Genomic DNA, 26,240 nt, shown 5'->3' with positions numbered 1-26,240 from the left:
GAATTTGACCAGCACATGTGGCCACGAAAAGCTAAGCTGCGCATTTTTCTTCCGATTTTAAAAGCACTCACCTTTCGGTTTTTATGTTCATTTGCACATGTACTTTTAGTAGTTTGGCTACGTGCTCGTCGAGTGAATATCTGCGTTATTACTTATTATTATCATCATCATTATGAGGTGTCATGAATGGAGGAAGAATGGGAAGAAGGAGCCGGGTACATATTGCATAAGAATGGAATGTGGAGTGAGGTTGAGTTGATTTCTTGGCAGCCAGCCACCCACTTTTTCTTGGGGGGCTGCCAACGGGAGAGCACAGGTGGCCTGCTCTTCTGTCGTCGTCGGCGTCATCTCTCTCCTGACCAAAAGTTCCACTCAGCCACAAACTGCACCTGGTCCGTCGTTTGTACATAGCTTGGAGAAATATAATATGGCTCGTGCCACGCCACGCACCACTCATCCATCCATCCATAATCCTTTAGCTATAAGGTCCATCCATCCATTAAATCAGCTCCATCCGAGCCGGGTGGAGGTGGGGGAGGGTGAAGAAATGGTTGTTGTTGTCCGGGTATTATGCATGAAGATCTGAGCTTATGGATCCACCCCAACTTCCGGTGTTTCAAAAAGTCTATTTTCATCTCCCTCCCCTTCATCGTCTTCGTCTTCGTCTTGCTGCACAGTGGTCACGGAGGAGCATGTGGTTTCCTTGTCTCTCCGCATTTCGGAAGGAAGGGATGAAAGAATGAAACCCGATCCTGCGGAATGTGTGTGCTATGTATGTATGCGACCCTTACATTTACTACGTATTTCTTTCCCCACCACCACCGGAAGACGTTCTTCTCTTCTTCTTCCTCCTCCTCTCACACATCACATGCACATGGATGGATGGATGGCGTTTAAACTGCGTGTATACGTACGTATGAATGGAATGAGGGAGGTAGGCCAGCTAAATAGGCTGCTAGGCAGGGGGAGGGAGAGCGAGATATGTGTATAGTTAGTTAGTCGGTGGACATTTAACTAAAGGTTTATCGGGGAAATGCCCGCTTCGGTGGTTGTTGGAGAAAAAGAACATGCAGATGATGATGATGATGTTGATGAGGAACAAGTTTCTATTTTGGGAGCTGTGTGGCACAAGCCAAAAGATAAAGAAAAGAGGAGAAGAGAGAAGAACTCAAGACGATGAATGTGTAAAGTGAAGACGACGACGACCAAGTAGAAGGCGCAGCCACCGAGAAAGGGAGACCAGTCATTTTGCTGCTGCAGTCAGTGGCTGCTGTCTCCGTCAACTGCGATCCGTCCACCACACCCACCAACCACCATGCCCAAATCCTTCCTCTTCCGACGCTTCTCCCACCACCAGCAGCAGCAGCAGCCTCCTCCACTCATCAGCAGCAAGGCACACCCACCTCCGCCGCCTCCCCTCCTCTGGCTCACCCCCGCACAAGATGCCCCTGTCGACCTCTCCGTCAAAATAGCTCAGCCGGACTCGATTAGTGAGGAGGACGACGCCCTCTTCAATCTCAACCAACTTGCAGAGGTAAATTTCTTACGGTAAATTGTAGATGTGGAGGCAACTTGAGAAATTATTAACCACAGGTCGCCATCACGTCTTCGTCGGAGAAAGGCCGTCTCAAATCATCACCTTGTCATCTGGTGGTTCCCGTCTCCCCTCCACCGCGTGCTGTCTCCCCTGCTCCTCCCCCCGGGAACTCCTCCCCCACGTCTTCCTCGTCTCACTCTGCCTCACCCTCACCCCCACCGCGACATCCTTGCCCGTCTTGCGGCAAGGGGTTTTCCACCCTTTCCAATCTTGCCCGTCATCGCCAGACGCACCGTTCTCTGACCGACTCAACGGCCGTGAAGCGGTACGTAAAAAAATTATTTAACTCAGGATATAATAGTCGCAAATACGTCATTTTTTGTGCTGGTTACACCGAATGAAGAGATTGATAAATAACTCTCAGATTAAATATATGCCATGAATTTTCAGGTGTCCCATCTGCGACAAGAGCTACGTGTCCATGCCCGCTTTCTCCATGCACCTTCGCACGCACAACCACAACTGCAAGTGCCCCTACTGCGAGAAAGGCTTCTCACGACCGTGGCTCCTCCAGGGTCACATCCGCACACACACTGGTTAGCAATATTATTACATTGCCCCTGAGTGACCCCGTATAATATACTGACCTTTAACCTTGTCCAGGTGAGAAACCGTTCAAATGTTCCATCTGCGCCAAAGCATTCGCAGACAAGTCGAACCTCCGCGCCCACACGCAGACCCATTCCGCCGAAAAGCCCTTCATTTGCACCCGGTGTGGAAAACCCTTCGCGCTCAAGAGCTACCTCTGCAAGCAGTAAGTTTTTAATTTGTAATTAACGAGTTTTTAATAATTCAAATTGAATTGTTTCAAACATTCACAAACATAGCAAACATAGTTAAATAATGAATTTTTTAAATACAGCATCGAGGCCAGTTGCATGCGCGGTGGTGGCAGCGGTGGCGGTGGGAGTGGGGGGTCAACCTCGTCGTCCTCCGGGTCACCGCCAAACCGGAAGTTGAACAAGAAAAAGAAGCGGAAAACGATGCACACCAACAAGAGCTCTTCCTCCGTGAGGGACGATTCTTCCTCTTCCACAGACGAGGAGGAAGAAGAAGATTTATTCTCCGGAGAAGAAGATGACATCGTCGTCACGTCATCGTTGACGACGACATGAGCCCAAGAAATAAGGGTTATCGACACGCCGACCATGCAACTTTAGTCATTTCCATGCAGCAGTTACATAAAAAATATCTCTAGTTTCACTACTGTATAATCTAATCATACTTTATGCAATATTATGCGAGCAGTGTGCCTTACATATTCTTCCAAGTGTGCCTAAATATGTATCAGTCAGTATTTAAGTCAGTTAGTTCAGTCGTCTCAGTAAGTTTAATATGCAGTTTTTATTAGTCAGTCGGTGTTTGAAACCAAAGTAAACGATGAGAAGAAACCCCTTCAGCCCAGATTGGAGATACTACATACCAAAGAGAAAAAGAAAGGGTTACACGTTCGGTGCTTCCTTTTCCGTCCTACATAAAAAAAAGAATGCAATTCATGAAAACCAAAGTCAACATGCACCACAAACTAAACCAAACCACACACATGCAGAACAGAATTTCCCCTGGATTACTACATATTTTTATTGTGTCATCCTCCTTAAATTCCAGTCCACTACACATACATCATCAGACTAGTTAACTATTTTACTTAATTACATTATTATTTTATGGGTGTGTGTTTTTTTGTGTGTCTGGGTACAAATTGAGGAGTAATTATGTTAGTTATGTTAGTGTGTGCGGTGGTGGTTTTAGAGAAAATGATGTACACATAAATACATAGCACGTCATGTTTATAAGTTTGGCATGTTATTTAGCTGTGTGTACATAGTTATCATCATCGGTACATTACATATCCAAGTCGTCGTCGAATGTATAGTCTGATGGAGTAGTTTATTTTATTACTTGCTCGTTTTTTTGTCTTCCTCACCAGAGAGTCTTGTTAAAATAAAGAGAGTGTCAGAAAAGAGGAGGAAGGAAGGGACGACCCTGTTGTATGTATGTACATGCTTGTCATTCATTATGCAAACGGTGGTCGATTTCTTGGGCGTTCATTTTTTATAATATGGTCAGAAATATGGAGCTAACAATTGAGGGTTCCCAACATTTGCTCACAAATTTTGACACTAATGTAATTAAAATCGGATAGCATCGAGGGGGGGGGTAATCCTAATGGTGGGGGGATATAGTGCCTAGAATTATGTAGATATTTATGATAGCCGTCGTATTATTGAGACTTGTTGTGCTGCCTTGGTTTGAGGACGACTCTGAAGGGGGTTGGTTTATTGAGGAGGCCATACGTGGACCCCTTGTCCTTCCAGTTGGGGGACACGTCCAACCTCCACTTGGCCAGCGTTCTGTCAAAACAAAAAACTTAAACATGATTGAAAATATTGCATTCCCCGTCGAATACAGTTCAAGTTCACGTGGGAATTTACTACAAGTCATCCTCCTCACGCTACTACTTTTCACTCCCAGACTGCAGCAACTTTATTTTTTTGCTACACTTTGTACTTTCTAAATTGTACTTTGTTTAATTAATAATGGAGGGGGAGGATCCATGGTCGGACAACGAGGACTGGGTCTCCACGCAGAGGACCACGAAGAAGAAACCACGAACGGAAGAGAAAGCAGAGGAGAAAGTGGTGAAAGTTGGCCCATCTATTTCTGTTGCTAAATCTACGCCGTTAGTTTTTTTTCCTCCTCTTCCTCCCAATTTCTGTTCCATGTTTACTACATATTGTAATTTTGTGTCATTACAGTGCACCGACTGCGACACCAACCCCTGCTCCTCCCAAACATTTGGCCGTTGAGACGACTAGAGCAGCAGGCTGTGCGGAAGGGGAATTAAATCCTCGTGGGACGGAGGATAAGGAGAAGAGGAAATCTGTCACCGCCACAAGTACTGCTCGTGAGGACCAGGCCTTCCAACCTGTCCCGTGGGAATGCGTCCCCAGAGTGGTGGAAATGGAGGTGGACGATGAGGAAGCGAGACGACGAGTCAGGGATGAGAGGGGGATTGTTGTCAGGAAGTTGGGAGAGAGAGAACAGTTGGGAGATGAGTTCCAAATTAGGTACCCGAATTCGTCAGTTGGGAGACTCGGTATAGTAATCTAAGGTAGTACACAAATTATTACTTGAGGACAATGATTAGTGTACCCACTAAAATAATAATATTATTATTATGCTATATAGATGAAGGGGTCGATAAGATCAGACAGACCATTCTACGGTTGGTTGGTTTAGCTCCGGAAACCATCTCTGCTGACCTCGACGTGTATGAAGCGTCCCCTGAAATAATTCTAACGCAGGAGGAACAAGGGTTAACGGACGGACAACGGGAGACTCTCTTTAAGGAGATTTTCGCCAGAGGAGGTCGTGTCCCTGTCGATGATAAGCCAGGATGGTTTTTAATTATTCATAAAGCCCCCACCACCGGTATAATCCATCTTTGTTTGGAAAAATTATCGGGAGCAAACGTTTACGAAGCTTTTAGGCTTTGTACAAAACCAAGTAAGTATATTTTAGTGGAAATTGTCAGGACAATTTCCGTCTGTTTTTGAAATCGTCTCCTTCGTTTGTTATGTGCATTTAAATAATTTATATCATTATTGCAGAATGTTACCAGTTTATGCACACTCTTTCAAGTGACGTCCTCCCAAAGTGTCACGTACACCAGCCTGAGCTAATTCATATTGTTCTACAAGTAACTGACTACAAGCGGAGGGACGCGCTGGTTCAAATCTGCATGAAACTTGCCCTCTCCGTAGCGTCAGGTGCATCCGAACAGAAGAAAAATGAGGAGGTTGAATTGTGGTTGGGTTATAAATCAGCTAGCTATCCATCTTGGAAGGGATACTGTGATGCCCGGATCTCTACACTCTCAACCAAGGGTCTCAAAGGAAAGGCGAAGAAGAAGGAGGATGACAAAAATCGTCCGATTGCCAAGTCCATCGATCGATTCTACTTTACCAACGAGGAGGAGGCTCTCAAGAAGTTAGCATTTGAATCGGTTAGTGAATTTGACTCGGAACTGTGCAATATTGAGTAATGAGTTGTCATTGTCACATTATTATTATGTATTTCTAGACCATTTGTATGTTTATGAAACTTGCCCCCGGAACTCCAGCCATCATCAACTTGGATGATCTCATCCCCCTCTGCTACGGGATGGAGGTCAGATCGATGCGCGACTGAAGGAACGAGGAATGGTGCTCAAAATTCGTCGCCACTTGAAGCCGGAGGAGAGGAAGGCGGTCAAGTATCCATTTCCAGGGGAGTACTTGCTCGGAACAGCAGCAGCAGAATTACAAAAACCAGAGAAAGGGAAGACTTTTTTGTATGCCATCATGTCTCGTGACATGTGGTATTTCGGATGGAGTAACACTCCCGATTTCAAGGGTCGCTTGGACGGAAGCCGGACGGATGGAGCTAGTGAATACAAAAACATCACGGTGGCTAGAGCTAAGTCTGAAGGCGTCGAGCCTCCCACCCTGACCTGCTACCTTCTCGCCAAATGTGATGATGATGATAAGAAGAGGATCAAGACAAGGACAATCGAAGCCAAAATGATTATTGCTGGTTATGTTGCATATTTGTTAGGTCTGCGTAATCCCATTCGTCCTAATTCTGATCTAGGTTATTCTACTAACAAGTGTGTCTCTTTAAGTCTTGTTGATTCTTCTTCATGGGGAGATATTTGTGAATTTGTAAAGTTATTTTATGGGTTTGAGCCAATATTGGAAAAATTTTGAGGAAAATTGAATTATTTTTGGCTTTTTGTATATATATGAAGTAAACTTGGGAAAAAGAAATAAAACTTATTACTCACCCGGTCAAGAAGGAGAAGAGGATCATGCGCAGGAGTGGTTCACCAGCGCATAAGTGCTTCTCTGCACATCAATGACAAGCTTTGTCAAAAACTATTTTGATACAATTGTCTTTGTAATAAACTCACCAGCTTCGAGCGAAATCAATCTGTCCTGCCCCACAACACGTTTGCCTGAGGCGTCCAAAAATCTTTCCGGTTTGAATACTGCTGGTTCATCCCACACTTTGGGGTCCATATTCGCACTGTGATAATTCAGTAGGAGAGGCATTTCCTGTGGGGATGGAGGCACGAAATCAGATGCCCGTTGTACGGATTTTTAAAATATGGCTGCTTACCCTGGGGAATCGTATCCCTTCTCCTGACCTGACCAACTTGAGCAGTTTCCTCCTCTCGAGGGGAACGACGCTCGAGATGCGGTACGACTCGAGAATGAAGGCAGCAGTGAAGGGCATATTTTCCATTTCTTCCCATTTCGGCACATCTCCCTCAACTCCACGAGTCACGGTCCGGATCTCGGCGGCGATCTTCTCCTGCGCTGCCGAATCTCGAGCGGCGTACGAGAGACAGAAACCCACGGCGGAGGACGTCATTAAGGGTCCAGGACATAGGAACTCGAACAAGAGGGCGATCGAGGATGAATCTACGTGCGTAACAGTTAATTACTGACCAGTGGTTCGGGTGCAAGTAACCAGTTGCAAGAAATAACGGCAAGAAAGTGGTTTCTTGCAGCTATTTTGACCTACAAGAAATTCAAGGCGCAAGAAACTAGGCCCCGTCGCTATACTTCATACGGCACGTGGCTGGATGGTGCATATTTCCTGCACTTTCTCCCAGTTTCTTACATCTCGCATTTCTTGCGTTTCTTGCTTTGCAGTGCAAGAAATGCAACAAACCCGGAATAATAGAAATTATTTTACTGACGGACAATTAATTTTAGATCTTATTTTCTCCTCACCATTCATCTGTTCCGAGCCGAAGGATTGTTTTCTGAGCTCTTTAAACTCACGGATGCAAGCTTGCACGTAGCTGAGCTCGTTATTGAGCTTACCCTTCTCGGCCTTCTTGTACTGCTCCTTGATGAGACTCTGCATGGAGAAAAAAGGGGCTAGATATCAGTCACACCCACCAAGTCATTCACTTTGTATAGGATTCTGTACCTTTAAAACCTTCCTAAAGTCGTGGTTGACCTCTTGCAGCTTGTTCCAGCCTGCCCAACCGGGGAACCAGCGCACCATGAAAGGATAGTGGTCACTCCAGGCCGATAGTTTAACCCCCTTCTCTTCCCAATCTTTCAAACAGCGGTGAATCGTTTGCACGCGACGGTCCGTGACCTAAAACCGGAGTTGAGAAATTAATTATTGACTTACAATGGAGGTTTCGCAGCATATATGCTCTCCAATTTTGACTAAACTAGTGTCTGTCAGTCGATCGCAAATTAAATTAGTATAGAATTTGCAAAAAACACGATGTCATAATGCATAGGTTTGACAGATATTTGCATCCAAATAGGAGAATAGGCACCCTAAAGTTGATAAACTTTACACATTCCAAATTTTACTGCTCGTTTTCTCCTGTTCAGATGCAAACATTTCCGCTAAATGTGACCATTAAAAGATCGTGTGTTTTGCAAATTTCATAGTAATTAGATACCTCGATCCCCACGTCGCCAGTGAGGACGGACCACACGGAGGAGATGACATAGGGTAGAAAAGTATCTGGAATAGAACATGTCAATAAAACCAAAGAAAATTATTGGATAAAATGTAACGGCTTCTAAATACCTGCGCCAATTTCTCTCATCCCCAGTTTGTCGACTCTCTCCTGACTTTCAATGCCTACGAGGAGGTCGTTCACTTGCTTGGAAATCAGCCCGTTTAAGGCTTCCTTTCTCGAGAGTAAGATGCTTTCCAAACACCTCGTCGCCGTGTTTCGACGCGACACCCAAACGGCGAGGGAACCTGGAGACAAATAAAATGATGAGTCGACATGATCCACGCATTTATTCCGCTTGTCACTGCTTACTCGTGGACCGCTTTTCCGTCTCCGTCCTGTCCAGGCGCCACACTTCGTCGCGCTCTCCCGCCCACTCGTCATCGTTGTGGAGAACCTCACTCAAACGCTGCGCCCCATTTACCGACACTAATTTATAATCATAAATTAGCATATTATGCACTATTTGTCATTGTAGTATCATATACTATGCAAATTATACATATGCAAATTTGTTATGAATGTATAAATTTGCAAGCTTACCATATCCACTCAATCCGTTGAAGACTTTCATGAATCCGCTCCGGTACCAGCGTCCCATTCGCGTGATGGCGACGTAAGGTCGATTCCCACCGTAAAGGGCGAGCTGGACCCGATTCCCGATTATGGGGAGACGCATGGGCCCTATACATACCCAAAAAAATCAGTAAAAGTTCTCAGTAATTCACTCGAGTTAAAAAAATATGTGTCTCACCAAACGGGATCCGCTTGAATCGGTCATTTAGCTCGTCACAGAGCGAGATGAGGAAGAGGACGCCCGCAATAATCCCGGCATAGTAGAGCCACTCCCACCGAAATATCTCCTGCACCACGGCCACCGCTGCAAACGAGACGTTTCACAAACTTGGCATGAATAATGGTCGGGAAATTTGATCATATAAACCATATTGCATTTTCCCCCATCGTTCAGGATTTACTACTTTTCACTCACCGGCAACTTACTTTTTGCTACACTTTTTAAATTGTACTTTTTTAATTAATAATGGAGGGGGAGGACTGGGTCTTCACGCAGAGGACCACAAAGAAGAGACCACGAACGGAAAAGAAAGCAGAGGAGAGAGTGGTGAAAGCTGGCCCTTTTACTTCTGTTGCTAAATCTACGCCGTTAGTTTTTTTTGTTTCCTCCTCTTCCTCCCACTAATTAATTATTACATATTGTTATTTTGTGTCGTTACAGTTCACCGACTGCGACACCCACCCTTGCTCCTCCTAAACATTTGGCCGTGGAGACGACTAGAGCAGCAGGCTGTGCGGAAGGGGAATTAAATCCTCGTGGGACGGAGGATAAGGAGAAGAGGAAATCTGTCACCGCCACAAGTACTGCTCGTGAGGACCAGGCCTTCCAACCTGTCCCGTGGGAATGCGTCCCCAGAGTGGTGGAAATGGAGGTGGACGATGAGGAAGCGAGACGACGAGTCAGGGATGAGAGGGGGATTGTTATCAGGGAGTTGGGAGAGGGAGAACAGTTGGGAGAAGAATTTAAAATTAGATACACGACTTCATCTGATGCGACACTTGGTAAAACGATGAAAGGTAATACATAAATTATTATACACATGATGATGGTTAGTGCACCTAATTTACAATAATATTATTATTATGCTATATAGACGAAGGGGTCGATAAGATCAAAAAGACCATTCTACGGTTGGCTGGTTTAGCTCCGGAAACCATCTCTGCTGACCTCGACGTGTATGAAGCGTCCCCTGAACCTATTCTCACGCAGGAGGAACAAGGGTTGACGGCCGGACAACGGGAGACTCTCTTTAAGGAGATTTTCGCCAGAGGAGGTCGTGTCGCTGTCGATGATAAGCCAGGGTGGTTTTTAATTATTCACAAAGCCCCCACCACCGGCATTATTCATTTATGTATCGAGAAATTGAATAATATTAATGAGTTACCCATTTACCATGCTTTTAGGCTATGCACAGAACCAAGTAAGTATATTTCATGTGGTTATGTCCTTTGTGATGCACATTTTAATAATTCATATCACTATTGCAGAATGTTACCGGTACAGATACACGTTGTCAAGTGACGTCCTCCCAAAATGTCCGATACATCTACCTGAACCACTTTACACCGTGATGACAGTGACGGATTACAAACGGAGGGACGTGCTGGTTCAACTTCACTTTAAAAAGGCACTCTTTGTAGGACATGATGCATCCGACAAGAAGAAAGATGAAGAGGCTGAGTTGGTACTAGGCCAACGAGCTGCCTCATATCAATCATGGAAAGAATACTGTGGTAGTCAAATCTCTACACTCTCAACCAAGGGTCTCAAAGGAAAGGCGAAGAAGGTGGAGGATGACAAAAATCGCCCGATTGCCAAGTCCATCGATCGATTCCACTTTACCAATGAGGAGGAGGCTCTCAAGAAGTTAGCATTTGAATCGGTTAGTGAATTTGACTCGGAACTGTGCAATATTGAGCAATAAGTTGTCATTGTCACATTATTATTATGTATTTCTAGACCATTTGTATGTTTATGAAACTCGCCCCCGGAACTCAAGCCATCATCAACTTGGATGATCTCATCCCCCTCTGCTACGGGATGGAGGGTCAGATCGATGCGCGACTGAAGGAACGAGGAATGGTGCTCAAAATTCGTCGCCACTTGAAGCCGGAGGAGAGGGTGAAGGTCAAGTCTCCCTTTCCAGGGGAGTACTTGCTCGGAACAGCAGCAGCAGAATTACAAAAACCAGAGAAAGGAAAGACGTTTTTGTATGCCATCATGAGTCGTGACATGCACTACTTTGGCTGGAGTGAGACGCCCGATTTCAAGGGTCGCTTGGACGTAAGCCGGACGGATGGTGCTAGTGAGTACAAAAAGATCACGGTGGCTAGAGCTAAGTCTGAAGGCGTCGAGCCTCCCACCCTGACCTGCTACCTTCTCGCAAAGTGTGACGATGACGATAAGAAGAAGATCAAGACAAAGACGATTGAGGCAAAAATGATAATTGCAGGCTATGTCGCGTATTTGTTAGGATTTTATAATCCTATTGTTCCTAGATTTTCACCATGTTACTCTACTAATAAGTGTGTATCCATTAGTCTTATTGATTCTTCTTCATGGGCAGAGATTTGTGATTTTGTCAAATTATTTTGGGGATTTGAGCCCATGTTGGGTCGATTTGAGGGAAATTGAATTATGTTGAGCTTTTTTTATATATGCAGAATGAAAATGAAATAAATTGACTCAAACGAAATAAAATTGATTATCTCACCCAGACGAAGGACGAGAATCAACATGACGACGACGACGACTACTTGACCACCACAACAGCAATCGACTCCTGCCGATTAAATGGATCTCTTCTCGTCAGAGTGTGAACTCGTTGAGCTAACGATGACTTCAGAAATGCTCGCGTGTGTGTAGCGTACGTAGCTTTGTTCGAGTGGGGATTAAGCTCAAGAGCTCGCAACTCTGTAAGTAAATTGAGGTACAGATTCATGCAAAATTGTTGCATGAATGGATTTAGCAACTCTCACCTCTCGTCAGATAAGGCCAGTAAGATTGATGTGAACGGGATCAGTCCAGTGCAAAGTCAGCTATAATTGTTGAGCGAGTCGTGCAGCTGCTGCTGGCAAAAAATTGTAATTGATTACTATAATTATGATGCACATGAACTTTGTATGTATGGAAAAGCCAACTTGTTCCAATATTCTGCTGACCCTAAAAAAGCTTTAATAAATGGTTGTGTGGTGGCTGCTTATATCAGATCAAGTTTTCAGTTCGTGCTCGTATTTTAATCCAAACTGAACCCTCACCGACCGACTACTTGAGGCTGATTAAAACTAAATGGATCTCAATTGAATGAATCCGACCCTGGCTGGCTGGACTACTGGACTCTTTAAGCTGCTGCCAAGATTAAACATTACTCCGGAATGCTGACAGTTTGGAAAATTTTAAATTTTTAAGTGGCTCACTGAGCAGAAAGAAGGAGTCAGTCAGGCGAGAGCAGACTTGGGAGGAGAGGAACGCCACACACGAAACAAAAAGTAAGTAGATAATCAAAACCAGTGTCAACTGCACGAAACGCGATTTATCCCAATTGAGCCCAATTGTTTAAAAGTATATTTATTATTAGAGACAATTTTAATTCTCACTTTTTCCTTCCTTGTGTCCTGCCAGACTCGGCTTGTTCAGTCCCGACCTCAGCCAAGGGAGGAAAAAGAAAGAGGGGATTCACTCGCTCAGTTTTTGACACAAAAATCGATAAAGTGCATCCAGCAGAAGTAAATCCGGAAAAATAGGGGAGGCGAACCGATCAGATTCAGATCTTTATTATTATTATTTCTGCCGAATAAATAACAAATTGATCTCTCGAGGAGGACAGAGCAGGACAAGGATTGAATCAGGTAAGAAAACTACAAACTTTGCTGCACCTTTGTAAATATCCCAACTATTTCTAAGTAATTCCTCAGCAGATATATGGTTGGTAAAGCAGTCTATGTACATATTCGAGTCGATTTTGCCTATGTAGGGCATCAGGGAGGCAGCATATTAATTGTGGGGTGGGATTTGTTGGCCCAATTTAATGTCCCGACATTACTTTGCTCTCTATTCCTCATCGATTTGCAAAATTATTGATCTCGCCGCTGTCCCAAATGATTAAGAATTTATACGAATTGATTCCCGTTCCCCTATTTCCACAGGTTATTAAATCATCAGTCTTTCAGTATATGTAGCATCTGCATTTCATTACCCAACCTACCAAATTGCCAAAATATTCACGACTTTCTTCTCCCCAAACCCGAATCATTTTGCAAAATATTTAGCATGTAATTTTTCCATACCAAAAAATAATAATTTCGGGTTTATTCTACTCCGTGTAAATAGAGTCGAATAACCCGACGTGAACTATGCCACCGAACGTGAAGGACAAGGAGGGTTCAGCCCACGCTTTGGGGGAGGAGGACCTCGACGACGACGCGCGACCCTTTATCACCCCCAAAAAGGAAATCCTCTACGACGGTTATTTCTACGATGTGACCGATTTCGTGGACCGACACCCGGGCGGGTTTGTCATAGATTATTACACGACGCCCGGAGAGGACGCGACCGTCCCGATACTCGAGTTCCACAACAGGTCAAAATCCAAGGTTGACCTTATCATGAAGTCGCTCCCACGGAGGAAGGCACAAGAGCATGAGAGTAAGTTACGAGATAATTATTATTTTACTAATTAGCAGAGCACGGATATGCATTTATGAACGAAAAATCACTGAAATCACTGTGTATTTAATTTTTGGGGAAAAAACACAAAAATACGAACTTTCGCAAACTTTGTATTTCTGAATTAATTCTCGTCGAATTTCTTTGAGCATAAAAATGTCGGGTCATATCGTTGAAATATTTACAACATGTACGAATAAAAAAAATATCGAACATCACGATTAAAAAAAATAGTAGTGTAAATATTATAAATATTTATATGTTCGAAAACCTAGAAATATGCATAAAAAATATTTCGAAACTTTTATGATCTATAAAAGTTTGTAACACACCCACAAAATTGTACAATCATCAAATGAAAAAGTTGAAACTACGTAAATACCTACATATCCAACCTCTGCTAATTAAGCATACATTTAACTGCCTAACTGTATTTGTACCCTACTTATCAGTGTACTTTGCTGGTAACCGCGCCTCCCGTGATCGCTACGCCGCGATGACCTCTGACTTTCTCGCCCTGCATAAAGAAGTCGAAGCCGAAGGTCTCTTTAAGCCCGTGTACTGGCGCAACTTCCTCGTCGTGCTGGAGGTCACTTTCACGATGGCATTGGGCGCCTGGATCGTGGCTTCGCACCCGGAAAGCGTCGCGTTCAAAATCCTGGGTGCCATCATCGTCGGACTTGGCATGGGACGGATGGGGCTTCTGCAGCACGAATGTGGTCACAACTCGGTTTCCGGCAACCCCAAATTGGACAAGGCCCTGCAAAATATTTTCTACGGTTTGTACATGGGAATGAGTGCCAAGTGGTGGGTGAGACGACATAATCGACACCACGCCATGCCGCAACGGTACCAGAGGGACTTTGACATGGAGCATCTACCCGTAACCGCCACCCACGCGGACTTTGTCACTGATGCGGACAACTTTGCACAGAATAATGTACTCACGCGAAATCAGGTAAAATATTTTGCATAATTTTCCTCCACACAATTTAACAAATGCTTAACCTCCTCCACGAATTGAAAACTGGCAACATGCAATTTAATTAATTTCCTTAATGCATTAACATAATGAGAATGCATAAATATGCTAATTATATTGAATAGGAAATATAGGGATTCAGGTAAAAGAATATCATAGTTTTCCTCTACGCAATTTAACAAATATTTACCTTCGAATTAACTGACACGCAATTTAATCAATTTAATTAACTAAAATGATGAGAATACATAAATATGCAAATTATATGGAATAGGAATCACAATTTTCCTCAGCCCAATTTTAACCGACACGACATTTAATAAATATTTAAGTTCCTCCACGAATTTGAATGAATGAATGAATACTTTATTGATATGGTGGCCCTCATCAAATTCAATTACATATAATGGAGTATTACTATATTTTAGCTATTAGTATTTTAGCTTTAAGTATTCCTCCACGAATTTACTGACACGCAATTTGATTACATAATTAATTTCTTCAATATGTAAATATGCAAATTATGTCTAACAGGGATTCCTCCTCCCCCTGAACGGGACATTGTTCATCTGCGCCATCAACTTTTACTACCACCCGCACTACATCATCAAGCGTGGGCTGTGGGAGGAGGCGCTCTCACTTTTGGCACATTTTGCTCTGGCATTCTACATCATGGGCGTGTGGCCCTACCTGCTCGGCAAGACCTTCATGTCGCTCTATCTCTCGTCCTCCTTCGCCCTCAACCACACCCACCTTCCGATCACCTATGAGAACAAGCATTGGCTCGAGTTTGGCCTGCAACACACGGCCAACGTGTCGCCAGGATGGTTTAACGACTGGTGGCTCATCCTCCTCAACTATCAGGTCAGCCAGTCCGTCAGTGGGTGGGGTCACTTTGAGGTCATGTTGACACTTTTGTTATTATTGTTGTTAGATTGAGCACCACCTTTTCCCAACGATGCCACAGTACAATCTCCGCTTCGTCTGTGAGGTAATAAATTTCTGGAAGAATTTATTTCACATTTTTTATGAGAAATTAAGTTTGAGAATTGTTGGAAAAAATTCTCAGAAAAAAATTATGAGAAATTCAGCGTTTCGTTCTTGTGGGTTTGCTACATTTCTTGCACTGCACTGCAAATCAAGAAACGCAATAAATGCGAGGTGCAAGAAACTGGGAGAAAGTGCAGGAAATATGCACCATCCAGCCACGTGCCGTATGAAGTATAGCGGCGGGTCGTAGTTTCTTGCGCCTTGCATTTCTTGCAGGTCAAAGTAGCTGCAAGAAACCACTTTCTTGGCGTCATTTCTGGTTATTTGCACAGGAGAAATGTAACACGATTTTTTCCTCTGCTTACAGCGTGTCAAGAAGTTGGCTGCCAAGTATGACCTCAAATACGAAACGACCTCACTCCCCCACGCCTACAAGAACATTATGGAACACATGCTCGAAGTGCAGGGTCACGTGAGGGAAGTGCACCAACGGAAGAAGGAGGCTCAAAAGACGGAGTAATTATTTAGTCAAGATAAAATTTAATAAGTATTTGGTTTGGTCATTTAACTGCATATGTAAATCTTATAAATAATTACAACCTTGATCATAAATAATATACTTGACATTGCGATGTCATAGGTTAAAGTTCAACGTGCAAACTGTGTACGATACATAAATTACTAGATTACGTCCATCTGTGACATTGACACCACAACGGCACCCAAACTCTGTTGGATTAATTAATCAATGAATGGAATAAAAATGTTACGAGTGGATAATACTCGAGATAACATGCATTCCGTGCAATTCGAATGAATGAGGACGAGTCAAAACATGCCTTTTTTGGTACAATTTATGTACAATCATGTCGAGAGATCAACTTGTCCGTCTACATACAAAAGGCGATTAGACTTACTTTTGACGAATTCAAACCTTAATTACGGAATGGTTTTTAGTTGTAGAGATTTCTAGCATTTTTTATGTGAAAGCCCATGTCTCAAACTATAGGTTAGCATATCTGGCTTCCGGTTTTGTGTACTCTGCGAAATGAGGCGAGGTCAAATTTGGAGAGGTGTCCTTCTTTAGTTTTCCAAACCCGTACTCTTACAAAATGGCGTTGAAGAAAAGATTTTTTTCTCAGGTCCTGATGCAAAAATGGTCTTTGCGACTATTATTAAGGGAATCAGCATGCTTTTCACTATATAAAACAATTTTTGTCTCATGCTTATCTTTTAAGTCCGTTTTGTAGTCTAATTTTAAACTTGTCCAAATTGAATGCGCTCGTGACCGCAACTTCTCCACTTTAAAGGCCCCCACATTTTACGACTTTGATTTTTAAAATCCCTAACGTTGTTTTTATTCAAGGTACATATAGTATATTGCACTGTAAGTACTTTTTACAAAATTTTGATAAGTGGTTACACCCCTAGAAATCAGCTCTTACCAGATCCCATGAGTTTTGTAAAAAGGTTCTCCTCAAAATCGAAACTGAACTTCAGAAATAATTTAACTAACCAAAACGCAGTAATTTTAACATTTTGTCACTTGTACCTTGTAGGCAGAATAGTTCTGCAGTAGGGGACACAAAAAAGTTATTAAAATTTATTTTAAACAATATTTGACCATTAATTTTCCAAATTAGTTCACGAGTTTTTTAGGATTCCGCGTCAGCTGATTAGCTTGGGTCCTTCTCCAAAACTGGCTACCCAAAATCTTACCTGTTCTATTTAATATTACGTAGGACACTTTCAGCTTTACCCTCAATCTTCATTTGACCCAGTGGGTCCGATTTCAAGGTCAGCAGGTCAATTTTCCTGTGCACGGTCCGATTTATCACTTTTCATGGAAAAATATCAGCGACGCTGGAGGGCCCATCTTATGTAATTCATTGCGGATTCTTTTAATATTACATGCAATGGTTATCAGGGGTTATAATATTAACAATCATTCACCTCTGACCTCTTTGGTTATCATAATATATGAATAAGTAAGTTTGGAAAGTGTTTTTTTGGCTCCCTCCAACTCTGAGGGCACTGGAGGGGGCATTTATGAAGCTATCGCTACAAAATTTTAGAAATATCTTCCTGAGAGTATTATCTGATAACTCGCCAAAAATCAGTCCAAAATTCAACCCCCTGCCAGAGAGATTCAACTTTGAATTCGTCAAAACCATCATTAATCACCTTTTGTAAATATGTACCTCGGGAAGAAAAGGTTATGTCATGTCACAGTCGGTCGGATGATGATGGTGTGTTACTAATAAATCCACCTACACCAAATCTGCATTATCTGGCTTATCATTGATATTATTTATATGCTTAACTAACTGAGCATTAAATTCTTGGGTGACACCGTGTCACTGACACGCCATCCAATTTTTGCAAATATATATTACATAATTTAATCCTGACATATTTTAGTGGCAATTTTACGTAATAAAGTTGCTGGATTTATTTAGTAGGACGTTATTTTAGTCGGGGCAAATTCTCTCCCAACTGAATTTAGCAGAGACAATTATCACGATTACCGGATTAAGGATTAATAATCCTTAATCCCTAAAACAAAATCCAATAATCACACGTCTCTGGTGAACAGTACGTATGTATGTTAAAGGGAATATGTATTTAGATTCCATGAGATTAAGATTATTAGTCAATCAGCGGATATAGGGAACTCACATCATGCACATGTTTATTATCACGAGACAAACATGCATAACAATAAAATTATGCAATAGCTCGTCTCCTGAACGTTTCTCTTGCAATTTTGCATACACTTTCATCATCATTTCCATGCTGTGCATCATGAGATCAAGATCAAGACACAATTAAGAAGCACAAGCACCATGGAGTATAAGCTACGACATGCTATTTCTCATCAACTTATGCAAATATTATTGTCTCTAATCCCAAATAAAAGCAAATTGGGATTAGTGCACATTTTGAAACGTATTGCAACGTTTATTTCACGTATTATTGGCAGAGGTACGATTTGCGAATAATCAATATCACGGTTTTTTTCTTTATATGAAATAAAACCCGGGTATTTTCCGTACTTACTTCCCTAAGAGAGTTTAGTCGATGCATATTGCGTCAAGGTCGTCAATACAGTACACGTATCCACACATCACATCAGTCAGATTCTTATTATTAGTAATTACACGTCTCTAGTCAAAACATTTCATTATATTCTAAACATAACATAACGTTGCAAAAACACTGCCAAACAATTCGCATAAAGTCTGCATTGTGCGAAATATATGGTGATAATAATACATAATGGAGGAAGAAGAATCTCAGAAACTGCACCCAGAAGAAGACACACTTCCCACCGTGGTGGCATCCACGGACAGTGCGGCGTCCTCCCCCTCTGGTCGTCCCCCCTGGTTGAAGCGCTACCTGGGCATCCTGCTCGCCCTCTGCGCCTCGCTCCTCTTCCCACTCACGGGCCTCCTGGTCAAAACCTTGGTCAAGACGTATCACCCTTTCAACGTGGCGTTCTGGCGATTTCAGGGCATTCTCCTCCCAGCCATTCCTATGGCTCTTTGTCGCCCTTCAGCCAAAAAGGACGGCAAGAAAAATAAAAATATCTTTGCCCCCATAACCTCGGGGGAAGACGCGGCCCAAAATCGTGTCCTCCTCGTTGTAAGTGACACTACGTCAAAAATTCTGCTTAAGAATAATCAGTGTTCCGGGTGGAAGAAACTACGTACAAGAAATAACTGCAAGAAATTGGTTTCTTGCAGATATTTTTGCCCGCAAGAAATGCATACGGTGCAAGTAACTACGTTCCATGGCTATAATAGTTTATAGGGCGCGCGGCTACATACATAAGTAGATGACGCATATTTTTTTTGCACTTTCTTGCACCTCGAATGTCTTGCGTTTCTTGCTTTCCAGTGGAAGAAATTTAGCAAACCCGCAAGGAATTAAACATTAAAAATCCATATTTTGTGCATATTTTCAGCTGCGCGGCCTCGCAGGCGCATCCGCGCTCGTCTTTCAGTTCTACTCTCTCCGCTACATCACGATTGCGGACTCTTCGGTTATCTCGTTTTCGACGCCGGTGTGGGTGACGCTCTTGGCGCATGTAACCCTTGGAGAGGCGTGCAGCGTGATGACCATTCTGGCCGGAGTGCTCTCATTGGCAGGTGTGCTTATCATTTCGCGACCACCGATGCTCACAGGGCAGGAATCTTGGGACGGGGACACGCTCATCGGTGTCGCACTGGCGCTAGGTTTGTACAATTTACATATTATGAAAAATGGACTTCCATATTATTTTTATTTTTATGTAAATAGGTTGCATGGTCTGTGCGACGAGCACGTTCGTCATCCTGCGCCGCCTCCGGACCATGTCCTACGCCCTGCTGAACTTGTTCTTCGGTATTTGGGGCAGTTTAGAGACGCTCTTTCTGTCCGCGTTGATCTGGACGTTTTCGCCCCCAATGAACTGGTGGGACGGGGGGTTGGCGATTGCTTTGGGCGTCCTCTCCTTCATCTCACAGCTCTGCATGACACTCTCCTTCAAGTACGAAACTGCCGGGGTCATCTCCCTCATTAGAACTTTGGACGTTATATTTACCTTCATTTGGCAGTACCTCGTCTTCCAAGTAGTACCGGACAGATTTAGGTAATAAATTTCTGTTCATGTTTTGAGTTTTCAAAATTTTAAGAAATTTGTTCTTTCAAAATTTCCAGCGTGATAGGCGCCATCATAGTTTTGACGGGAATTGGGCTCGTCGGAGTAAGAAAGTGGTTGACTGAACTGGATCCTCAAGATCCTCGAAGGAAGCGATTCGCACTATTGCTCATCTAGTCATCAATTGCAAAAGTGGTATTCAAATGTGATACGGAGAAACGATGAAATTAGAAAAATAATCTCGAAAAATATTTACATATTTAGCAAATAGATATTATTTTATTAATAAAAGTAGCAAATAATATTTATAGAATCATTAATACATAAATATGTGGCTACTCATTTCGTCAACTCGGTGTTCGTGGGGGTACTGGCGGTGGTGGCGATGCGAATAACAGGTGGCGTCTCTCTAGTGGACTGCTATTATTGTTGGGGTTGAAAAATCTCGCTTCGTCAGGGGCAGGTCCGTACCAATTCGGAACGACGCGAGGGGGGAGGTGGTGATGGTGTGGTGGACCAGCTTCCGTCGTACTGGACTCGGATCGTGACCCCAACACAAGGGCACCTACATAAAGTGATACAAGTGCAGGCATAATCACAGGGTTTCGATGTGGTGTTAACAGCCGTCCAAAACATGTTTCCAGTTTTGGACGTCCCAAGTTTTCGACGTCCAAAATTTCCAAACGTGTCCAAAGTAGGAAATGGGACAGATTGTTATAGGTTATTTATTCCCATTATTTAATCCTTCCATAATCCGTATTATCTTGTATTAATTTTGAGCATTTTGGTGCGTAAATTACGCAGCGTAATACGGCATGGTTTAGAAAATTTGTTAATTTCTCAAGAAAACATGTTAAAACAAATGTTTTCCTAATTCGGTGGTATTAAGCACCAACCAAAATGCTAGATTGAATATCTGTGCATAAATTCACAAAGTAGTCGTTAATAAAAAAACTTGTCACGTTTTGCCCCATTTTCCAATGTTGGACGGTTTTGGACACTTATCGAAGGTGTCCATTTGAAATATAGTTTTGGACGTTCATACAGTAAATCTGCACAAAAAAGACTTACGCGTCGTGGACAACGCTTTCCTCTCACTCCTACGATAACAGAGGTAACTGCACCCAATCCCGATGCCTGACAGGATCAAAATCACGGCAAGAAATCCCATAATCACGATCACAGAAGTTGCACTGTGCAGAGAACAAAATTTTCCAGTGTCAGTCATTATTTTTCCCAGTAATTATAAATTTCCATATTCCTATTTACTCTGTACCTGTCGTCATACTCGGTATTTTGAACGTTCTTCTGGCGAACGGTGGGGGATTCTACTTGCTGCGATGAAACCACACCTGCACTCGTTAGCAGAAATATCATCCTCCCTTGAGCCAGCATTTTGTACAAGTATCGCACTAATTGATTAATCAAGTTAGCGAATTTATGTGATTATTTGAACCATATACAACTGGTCAAACCATTGACCAATTGACGAAATATACTTTTTTTCAAGTTTAACAAGTTATGAAGACTTCATAGTCTCGACTGGATGTTCATGATTGACAACAATTCCAAAAACTGGGAAAGTTTTCCCATCCATTAATGCGTATGTAGGTATTTATTTACGCCTAAATACTTACACGCTTACTGTGGTCAAGTGTCCTTTACGGAGAATTTTCCTCTCTTTTGGCCCATGCGGTTTGCTACATGTTGTGGCCCCACAACTGCAGACATGTAATACGTACATCCCATACATAATATTTTGCACAAAATTTGCCCATTCTTTGCAAAAACGTGACAGCAATTCGTACATATCATCATTTATTATTATGTCTACTCTCGTTCTCGTCTACGCGATCATCATCACTTTGCTGACTGATGATGGCCAGCTCAGAACAAAGGAAAAGGGAGGAAGCGGGTTTTACCCGAACCCATCCGATCCGGACTGTGTAAAAAATGTGTACAAAAAAGTTTGGCAAATGCAAACCTGTACTCGCTTTTAGTCCACATGGCATGGCACATTTTCACACGAAAGACTGCTCCAGTTTTTACAGGCTTCATAAATTACATCACCAACTTTTCTCCTATTCTTCTCCCCAGACTTTTATTGCATTGCATAAATAAATAAACTTGTTCATATTCCGAATTAAATAAAAAGACTGACATCATCATTTATGATTTAATAAAAGTGAATCAAAGGCTAACTTGTAAATTCCTAATCTACATACAAATTTTAAACAAGCAGGGACGGCATTTTACTTAACCGTATCGTATACAGTATTTCAGTTCAGTCGGTGTGGCGATCGAGTAATTCGTACTTTTGTGCTGATAGGTATTGTTATTGGATTCGAGTTTCGGTGGCTTAATTATATTTAGCTTAACCAGGTTTAACGACTTGTTGCATCATCACATCACCAATGTAATGTGAGATGCATTTTAGGTGACTGATCCTTAGTGAAATTGTCATGTCTTATTGTACATCGTAAAATGAGACAGGGAGAGGAGACGCCGTTAGGAAAAGCTACGGACAGAAATGCAATAATGCAATGAATGGGGAACGGAATGGTTTCATATTTCATTTCATAGCACTCTCCTCCTCCTCTAATTTCGTATTATCTCCTCTCTCCTCACTAATTGAGTTAGTCAGTTAGCTAGTTACCAGTTCCATAAGACAGTTACAGTAAATTAGTCTGTTATCCAAATCCGGTTCTCGTTCCAGCAGGAGGTAAAGTAAAGTATAGTCCTATTTAGAAGGTAGTGGATTGAGGTAGGGTTAGATAACTAGCAAGTCTACAGTTTTAGATTAGTGGGTGTGGTTTTCTACTGGTTTGAACATGAAAGAAATGGGCAAGATGATGTCTTCGCCCTCCTCCTCGATCTCCTCGATGGTGAGGATGAAAAAGGAGGTCGGTCTCCTCGAGGGGGTCGCCATCATCATGGGAATCATCATCGGATCTGGTACTTTTTTTACATAGTTGTAATTTTCAAATGTGTAAATGATGGTGAGAATTGCATTTTTGCAGGAATCTTCATCTCTCCGAAGGGTGTTTTAGAGGATGCCCACTCCGTCGGGTTGACCATCACGGTCTGGGTTTCTACCGGGCTCCTCTCCATGATCGGAGCCGTGTGCTATGCAGAACTGTAATTTTCGTTAATCTACAGTAAATGCTTGTGTAATGTGTGATTTAATGTCACATATTTTAGTGGGACGACGATCCAAAAATCTGGCGGAGACTATGCTTACATCCACCAAGCGTTCGGACCATTTCCTGCTTTTCTCTTCCTCTGGGACGGTATGTGTGTACCTTTAACCTAGGACACGATGACTCTTGATCAAAATCGAACCATTTTTAACCTTTTCACGGCTCTGGAATTCATTTTAAAATTCTGAAAGACAAATTTGTAGTCAGTAAATTAGTTAATATGTAGGATGGCGGTGAGTTTTTTTAAGCCAGTTTCGACGAGTTATAATTCTTCTGAAGGTTTCATAAACTAGAAATCTTCAAAATTTGGAGTGTGTATTTTTTTAAATTTGGAACGAGCTGCTCCACAAAATTTACCATCCTGAATTTTTCAATAGGTTCCCAGTGCCGAGAAATGATTAAAAATGTCCTGATTAGCGACGCGTCATCGAGTCGTTAAAAACAAACACAAGCTCTTTCGTCACCCACCCCCATTTTCATGATTATTTTCTACACAGCAAATGTGGTTTTTGTCCCCACGACGAACGCCATCATGGGATTGACCTTTGCCAAGTACGTGACGCAGCCGTTCTTTCCTGCCGGATGCATCCCGGACAGCGGAGTTCGTCTCATCGCCGCGTCCGCCATCATTTTCCTCACTTTTCTCAACTGTTACGACGTTCGGATCACGACGAGGATGCAGAACGTGTTCCTCGTCGCGAAGGTGGCCGGACTGGGGACGGTGATCGTGGCTGGAATGGTGCATCTCTTGCAGGGGAACGTCTCCAATTTTCACGACCCTTGGAAGAACACGCAGACTGATCCCAGCCTCATCGCGGTCTCGTTCTACTCGGGAATATTCTCATATGCGGGCTGGAATTATCTCAACTTTATGACGGAGGTGAGAATGGCATGCTTATCAATGTTTCGGGTGGAAGAAAAAACGACAAGAAAGTGGTTTCTTCGACCCCCAATTACGACCCACAATTAGAGTTCGTACGGCGCCTGGCGCATATGTTCCTTCCAGTTTCTTGCACCATGCATTTCTGTTTTTGTGTGCAAGAAATATAGTAAACCCGTAAAAAACAACACATTTCTTACCAGTATATGCTTATCTGAAATATTCAACTATGGTGTATGTATGTAGGAGCTGAAGGACCCTTACCGCAATCTGCCCAGGGCCATCTATATTTCCCTCCCACTTTGCACGATAGTCTACGTTTTAGCGAATTTAGGCTACATTGCCGTCCTCAATTATGATCAGGTAAAGTCTAAATTAATTTGTTTGCATAATAATTTCTTTAATTTGCGTTCAAATTTTGAAATTGAAATTTTGGTTGTATTTAGATGATGCACAGTGACGCGATTGCAGTGGTAACTACTTACTTATAAATATAAATTGATTGATGTTTTTGGTATTTGTGTTTAATTAATTTTGATCGAAAATTTTTGTAGACATTTGGAGACAAAGTTCTTGGCAGCATGGCTTGGGTGATGCCGGTCTTTGTGGCGTTATCAACCTTTGGCGGACTCAGTGTTCATATCATGACCTCCTCCAGGTACGTTTCTCTAACTGTTGAGGTACATTTTTTAAGGAAACTTCAGTAGAAACTCGAGGATTTTTTCAAAAGTTAAAACCAAAATTCAAAATAACAGTAATAATTATAACACAATTACACCCAATTTTAAATAACTAAATCGGTCCCTTGAAATTGGACATAAATTTACATATCTTTCAAAACGTAAAATTCTTATTGGAGTATTCCGAAGATCAAGATACTGTCGCATGCAGCAACTGGGTCAGGGAATTGCCCTTATTCAAAAGGTTTGTCACATTGGACCAGCGTCAGGGTACAAGAAAGGAAAACAATTTCATCACAAGCGTCATGCATCTAAAGAATAAATCATTTTGTCTGTCCGACGTGTTTATGGCCAATCGTCCCAAAGACCAATCGTTCCAAAGGGGGGGGGGGTTTCTACCCAAATAGACTCACACCCGATGATAGTGTCACCAAACTATATCAAGACGATATTATCAAGACGCCATATTGCACTAATTAACTCCTACCCAGAAAATAAATCTTACCCCGATCACGCAGTCCTCAATAGTACATGAACGTAACTCTTCATTTACTGTAAAATGACGACATACCCAATTTCTTACCGTATATTGATGAAATAGAAATGAATATTTGGAGGTTTAAACTGATTATTCCATTTTAGAATAAACTTACAAAAACCATGATTTTCTACAGGCTTCTATTCGTGGGTGCCCGAGAAGGTCAAATGCCCTCCATGCTGTCCACAATTAGCTCGAGACGACTCACACCGGCACCCGCTCTGGCATTTCTGGTAAGAAATTAGTATCTACATTAACAGTAATTGGTTATTGGTGAGTAATTTAAAGTATGCGATTATTATTTAGTGCGCTCTGAGTCTTTGCTACCTCTCGACAAGCGACATCTTCGCCCTGATCGAATACTCCTCCTTCGTCGAGTCCGCCTTCATCTTTGTCACCATTTCCGGCATGGTTTACCTCCGTGTAACAAGGCCAGATTTACCCAGACCGATTCAGGTAAAAATTACAATTATAAATTAGGTTGGTGAAAGTGAGAACTATTTAATTACGTAAATATTGATTTCGCAGTTTCCACTCTTCGTGCCCATCATATTCCTCTTCCTCTGCGGTTTCCTCGTCTTCCTCCCCGTATTTCGACGTCCCTGGGAAGTTGGAGCAGGTCTACTCATCACAGCCACTGGTAACTAATACGTAAAGATAACCACTACTTATCTTCAAAACTGACCCAACTATGATCTTCTTATCTGCAGGCATCCCATTCTACTTGATCTTTCTAAAGTGGAGACCCCGTGCCGTGGTCCCGTTCACGACCATGTCCACTCAAACGGTACAAAAAATCTTCCTCTCCCTGAAACAGGACTGATCTTTTTTTACACAATCTTCAAACCATTAAAGATTACCATTTTTACTGTGAAACACCTTCGTGAAAAATAAAGAAATCATTTCATGAAACGACTTTTTATGATGGCTTGCAAAAAAAACAGTTCAAAC

At 42.5% G+C, this 26,240-nt stretch overlaps 8 protein-coding genes across 19 annotated transcripts; 6 read left to right on the top strand and 2 right to left on the bottom strand.

Moving 5' to 3' along the window:
* Positions 1–71: 71 nt before the first annotated feature.
* Positions 72–3,564, top strand: LOC110853547 (zinc finger protein SNAI2). Its single transcript, XM_022101824.2, has 5 exons — positions 72–1,534; positions 1,594–1,862; positions 1,988–2,133; positions 2,201–2,351; positions 2,460–3,564. The coding sequence occupies exons 1-5, from the start codon at positions 1,316–1,318 to the stop codon at positions 2,710–2,712; spliced, it is 1,038 nt and encodes a 345-aa protein (XP_021957516.1). The 5' UTR covers positions 72–1,315; the 3' UTR covers positions 2,713–3,564.
* Positions 3,161–11,563, bottom strand: LOC110853545 (cytochrome P450 1A1). Of its 2 annotated transcripts, none has more exons than XM_022101821.2 (12): positions 11,426–11,563; positions 8,890–9,015; positions 8,679–8,819; positions 8,448–8,564; positions 8,207–8,383; positions 8,076–8,140; positions 7,583–7,756; positions 7,381–7,510; positions 6,761–7,065; positions 6,552–6,696; positions 6,426–6,486; positions 3,161–3,951 (listed from the first exon to the last, which is right to left on the bottom strand). In XM_022101821.2, the coding sequence occupies exons 1-12, from the start codon at positions 11,448–11,450 to the stop codon at positions 3,822–3,824; spliced, it is 1,596 nt and encodes a 531-aa protein (XP_021957513.1). In that variant the 5' UTR covers positions 11,451–11,563; the 3' UTR covers positions 3,161–3,821. The 2 variants fall into 2 exon arrangements, with proteins under 2 accessions (XP_021957513.1, XP_035710517.1); XM_035854624.1 differs by lacking the exon at positions 3,161–3,951 and adding an exon at positions 4,570–4,707.
* Positions 4,139–6,433, top strand: LOC110853548. Of its 2 annotated transcripts, XR_002548231.2 has the most exons (5): positions 4,139–4,280; positions 4,357–4,712; positions 4,790–5,107; positions 5,212–5,606; positions 5,684–6,433. XR_002548231.2 is itself a non-coding variant. In XM_035854626.1 (3 exons), exons 1-3 carry the CDS (start codon positions 4,741–4,743, stop codon positions 5,789–5,791), a joined length of 870 nt encoding a protein of 289 aa, XP_035710519.1. In that variant the 5' UTR covers positions 4,714–4,740; the 3' UTR covers positions 5,792–6,433. The 2 variants fall into 2 exon arrangements, 1 of the variants encoding a protein (XP_035710519.1); XM_035854626.1 differs by lacking the exons at positions 4,139–4,280; positions 4,357–4,712 and having other exon boundaries at positions 4,714–5,107.
* Positions 9,099–12,452, top strand: LOC110853544. Of its 9 annotated transcripts, none has more exons than XM_035854622.1 (8): positions 9,099–9,299; positions 9,373–9,728; positions 9,806–10,132; positions 10,200–10,594; positions 10,672–11,627; positions 11,701–11,795; positions 11,934–12,200; positions 12,334–12,447. In XM_035854622.1, exons 1-5 carry the CDS (start codon positions 9,178–9,180, stop codon positions 11,344–11,346), a joined length of 1,875 nt encoding a protein of 624 aa, XP_035710515.1. In that variant the 5' UTR covers positions 9,099–9,177; the 3' UTR covers positions 11,347–11,627; positions 11,701–11,795; positions 11,934–12,200; positions 12,334–12,447. The 9 variants fall into 9 exon arrangements, with proteins under 9 accessions (XP_035710515.1, XP_035710514.1, XP_035710513.1 ...); XM_035854621.1 differs by having other exon boundaries at positions 11,927–12,200; XM_035854620.1 differs by having other exon boundaries at positions 11,921–12,200.
* On the top strand, positions 12,422–16,163 carry LOC110853546 (acyl-lipid (8-3)-desaturase). The gene is made up of 6 exons (XM_022101822.2): positions 12,422–12,560; positions 13,042–13,356; positions 13,830–14,335; positions 14,894–15,223; positions 15,294–15,350; positions 15,717–16,163. Exons 2-6 carry the CDS (start codon positions 13,065–13,067, stop codon positions 15,867–15,869), a joined length of 1,338 nt encoding a protein of 445 aa, XP_021957514.1. The 5' UTR covers positions 12,422–12,560; positions 13,042–13,064; the 3' UTR covers positions 15,870–16,163.
* Positions 16,164–18,273: 2,110 nt separating this feature from the next.
* On the top strand, positions 18,274–20,311 carry LOC110853410 (solute carrier family 35 member G1). The gene is made up of 4 exons (XM_022101674.2): positions 18,274–18,994; positions 19,317–19,587; positions 19,652–19,982; positions 20,051–20,311. Exons 1-4 carry the CDS (start codon positions 18,629–18,631, stop codon positions 20,166–20,168), a joined length of 1,086 nt encoding a protein of 361 aa, XP_021957366.1. The 5' UTR covers positions 18,274–18,628; the 3' UTR covers positions 20,169–20,311.
* Positions 20,311–21,765, bottom strand: LOC110853191. 2 transcript variants are annotated; one of them, XM_035854627.1, is made up of 4 exons: positions 21,629–21,765; positions 21,268–21,403; positions 21,063–21,184; positions 20,311–20,556 (listed from the first exon to the last, which is right to left on the bottom strand). In XM_035854627.1, exons 2-4 carry the CDS (start codon positions 21,384–21,386, stop codon positions 20,339–20,341), a joined length of 459 nt encoding a protein of 152 aa, XP_035710520.1. In that variant the 5' UTR covers positions 21,387–21,403; positions 21,629–21,765; the 3' UTR covers positions 20,311–20,338. The 2 variants fall into 2 exon arrangements, with proteins under 2 accessions (XP_035710520.1, XP_021957131.1); XM_022101439.2 differs by having other exon boundaries at positions 21,268–21,764.
* A 236-nt stretch (positions 21,766–22,001) lies between these two features.
* Positions 22,002–26,205, top strand: LOC110852975 (large neutral amino acids transporter small subunit 2). Its single transcript, XM_022101164.2, has 11 exons — positions 22,002–22,946; positions 23,012–23,129; positions 23,193–23,281; positions 23,689–24,071; positions 24,318–24,434; positions 24,518–24,544; positions 24,626–24,729; positions 25,426–25,522; positions 25,596–25,745; positions 25,818–25,929; positions 26,000–26,205. The coding sequence occupies exons 1-11, from the start codon at positions 22,823–22,825 to the stop codon at positions 26,110–26,112; spliced, it is 1,434 nt and encodes a 477-aa protein (XP_021956856.1). The 5' UTR covers positions 22,002–22,822; the 3' UTR covers positions 26,113–26,205.
* Positions 26,206–26,240: the final 35 nt, after the last annotated feature.

This window comes from Folsomia candida, unplaced genomic scaffold (assembly GCF_002217175.1).
Source record: "Folsomia candida strain VU population unplaced genomic scaffold, ASM221717v1 Fcan01_Sc008, whole genome shotgun sequence".
NCBI classification, from domain to species: domain Eukaryota; kingdom Metazoa; phylum Arthropoda; class Collembola; order Entomobryomorpha; family Isotomidae; genus Folsomia; species Folsomia candida.
This window is presented reverse-complemented; position numbering and strand designations above follow the sequence as displayed.